Source organism: Mus pahari, chromosome 8 (genome assembly GCF_900095145.1).
Source record: "Mus pahari chromosome 8, PAHARI_EIJ_v1.1, whole genome shotgun sequence".
In the NCBI taxonomy this organism is placed as follows: Eukaryota; Metazoa; Chordata; class Mammalia; order Rodentia; family Muridae; genus Mus; species Mus pahari.
Genome location: NC_034597.1, coordinates 22,266,259 through 22,269,025, shown reverse-complemented (window position 1 = coordinate 22,269,025; position 2,767 = coordinate 22,266,259). Strand labels below are relative to the sequence as shown.

Here is a 2,767-nt window from a genome sequence, read left to right as displayed (position 1 = left end):
AGTGGTTGAATTTGGGGAAGGAATGAAGAAACTGAAACTGATCAGGAGGGTGACCCCATAGGAAGACCAACAGTCTCAACTAACCTGGACCCCAGGGAGCTCCTAGAGACTGAACCACCAACCAGGCAGCCCACATGGGCTGATCCGAGGCCCCTGGCACACATTTAGCAGAGAACTGCCTGGTCTGGCCTCAGTGAGAGAAAATGAGCTTAATCCTTGAGAAACTTGAGTCTCCAGGGAAAGGGGAGGTCTAGTGGTGGAGGGGAGAACCCTTTTGAAGGCAAGGGGGAGGGAAGAATGAGATAAGGAACTGTGGGAGGGGGGACCAGAAAGGGGGCAACAGTTGGAATGTAAATAAATAAAATAAATTTTAAGAAGAAACTGAAGGAAAAATAAGACTATTCAGAAAAATGGATGATTCCAAAACTTGCAAGAAATAAACAGCTCAGGAAAGCCAGCTGTCTGTCAACAATTACACCCACCTGACAATGGGTCTACATGTTGTTCTCCTAAACTCTTCAGAGCAAGACTAAGAGGCCTCAGGACCTAGGCTGTGAACTGGATTGTAAGACTGTAAGGTCAAGAAGTTTAACTTTGTTCAATACTTCCTTAACTCCTGGCACAATAACAAGTGACTAAAAGAGACCATGTCACTAAAATATTGGTGTGTAATTCTCAAAGAAAGTCATTTTTTTCCCTCTATAAACAAAACATTTTAAGTTGGGCATAGTAGTGCTTGCTGTTAATCCTAGCACTCAGGAGGCAGAGGCAGGTGATCTCCAGCCTAGACTACATAGTGAGTTCTAGGACACCCAGAGCTACATAGTGAGACCCTGTCTCAGGGGAGAGCTGGGGATGAAGTAACAAAGAAAACACATCTGGAGTAATTCTCAGCCCTTTAAAATAAAGGTGATAGGGCCAGAGAGATGGCTCAGCAGTTCTGAGCACTTGCTGCTTTTGCACAACACCTGGGTTCAGCTCTAGCACACACATCAGGGAATCCACTTACACCTCTCTCTCTCCCCCAACCATCCCCTTCTCTCTGTCTCTGTCTGTCTGTCTGTCTGTCTCTCTGTCTCTCACACACACACAAAATTAATCTTAAGTGAAAATTTACTAAAGACTTGTGTTTTAGTTAGGGTTTTACTGCTATGAACAGACAACACCATGACCAAGGCAATTCTTATAAGGATAACGTTTAATTGGGGCTGGCTTACAGGTTCAGAGGTTCAGTCCATTATCACTAAGGCGGAGCATGGCAGCGTCCGAGCAGGCATGGTGTAGGAGGAGCTGAGAGTTCTACATCTTCATCTGAAGGCTGCTAGGAGAACACTGGCTTCCAGGAAGCTAGGAAGAGGGTCCCAAAGCCCACACCCATAGTGACACACTTCCTCTAAAAAAGCCACATCCACTCCAACAGGGCCACATCTCCAAATAGTGCCACTCCCTGGGCCAAACATATTCAAACCACCACAACTTGTATTTTATTTATAAAAATCTTTCTAGATGGACATTACTTATTAAATAATTGACACAACATGTGATATACAATCAGGACTTTTTTGGGACAAGGTCTCTGCCCTGATTTCACTTTGTCATCCAGGATAGCACTGAGCTCATGACCTACCTGCCTCTGCTTCTCAGGGGCTAGGATTACAAGTGTGAACTATTGCACCCAGCCTTACAGTTACATATTTAAAATATGGGAACTCAGTTGACACTTTATTGTACATAAAGACAAACATCACTTACATCCAATAGGACTAAGAACCTGGACTTAGACACTGCTTAATTGAAAAAGAAATTCATGTTTAAAAGAATGTTTTTGCTGATGGGAAAAAGAAATCAAAGATGTCAAGTCATATTGACTTACAAAGCTATACTTTAGGTTGAACAAGAGTTCTAAGGGTATAAAGACAACCTCACTAAGGTTCATAATAAATCAAAATATTAAAAGTCCATTGATGTGTAAAAAAAACATAACAGTTGTTTGAATGCAACATAGAACCTCATGTTCTTTAAATCTATTCCCAGAATAGTTCATTGATATTAGAGAATAAACACCAACTACTTGCTAAGGTTACTAATGATAGCAAGCATCAGCATGAGACATCGTTCCTTTCTTGTGTTGCTTCTATCACTGTAGTACAATTTAATCCAATGTTTTCTGGCCCCATTTCAAGCTAGTTAATGTCTTTAAAAAAATAAACTAAATATAAAGTTGTCTTAAGGCTCAGTAAACACTAACAACGATATAACATTTTTCCTCATAAACATCTAATATTCGAAGTTCTTTCTTTTGTGAGCTTGTTTCACATTAGTCTGCTCTCCAGCTCTTTACAGTAAGAAGACTCCAAGGAGACAGAAGGATGGTGATCAGCCTCTGAAGGACTGCAACAGGGTTCTTGTTGTTGTTGAAGATGAAAAACCTTTGAAAATAGATCTTTAGTTCTGGCAGCATGTTAGAACGAATCTCAAAAACTCACATTTTCTTCAAAAAATTTCAACTGGCGAGCTTTCACACTATAAGTAGTATATTTGTCTCCCATGTGCTCCTGTAATCGTGCCTATTTGAGAAACAGATAAGAAAATCAGTACATTACAGAAAAGTAATTTGTGTAGTCTTTAAAACAAAGACTTTCTTAAGTACCACACTTTAAGAATGAGGCTATTAGAGCTGGGCGTGGTGACACATGCCTTTAATCCCAGCAGAGGCAGAGGCAGAGGCAGAGGCAGGGAAGAAAAGAAGAAGAAGAAGAAGAAGAAG

At 40.9% G+C, this 2,767-nt stretch overlaps 1 protein-coding gene across 7 annotated transcripts in view; it reads right to left on the bottom strand.

Moving 5' to 3' along the window:
• Positions 1–1,701: 1,701 nt before the first annotated feature.
• Positions 1,702–2,767, bottom strand: part of Nek4 (NIMA related kinase 4) — a 34,838-nt gene continuing 33,772 nt past the window's right edge. For all 7 annotated transcript variants that reach the window (XM_029541867.1, XM_021203391.2, XM_021203389.2 and 4 more), the window contains one exon: positions 1,702–2,567. In XM_029541867.1, coding sequence (XP_029397727.1) covers positions 2,475–2,567 — 93 coding nt within the window. In that variant the 3' untranslated portion in view covers positions 1,702–2,474. The remainder of the gene's footprint in view (positions 2,568–2,767) is intronic.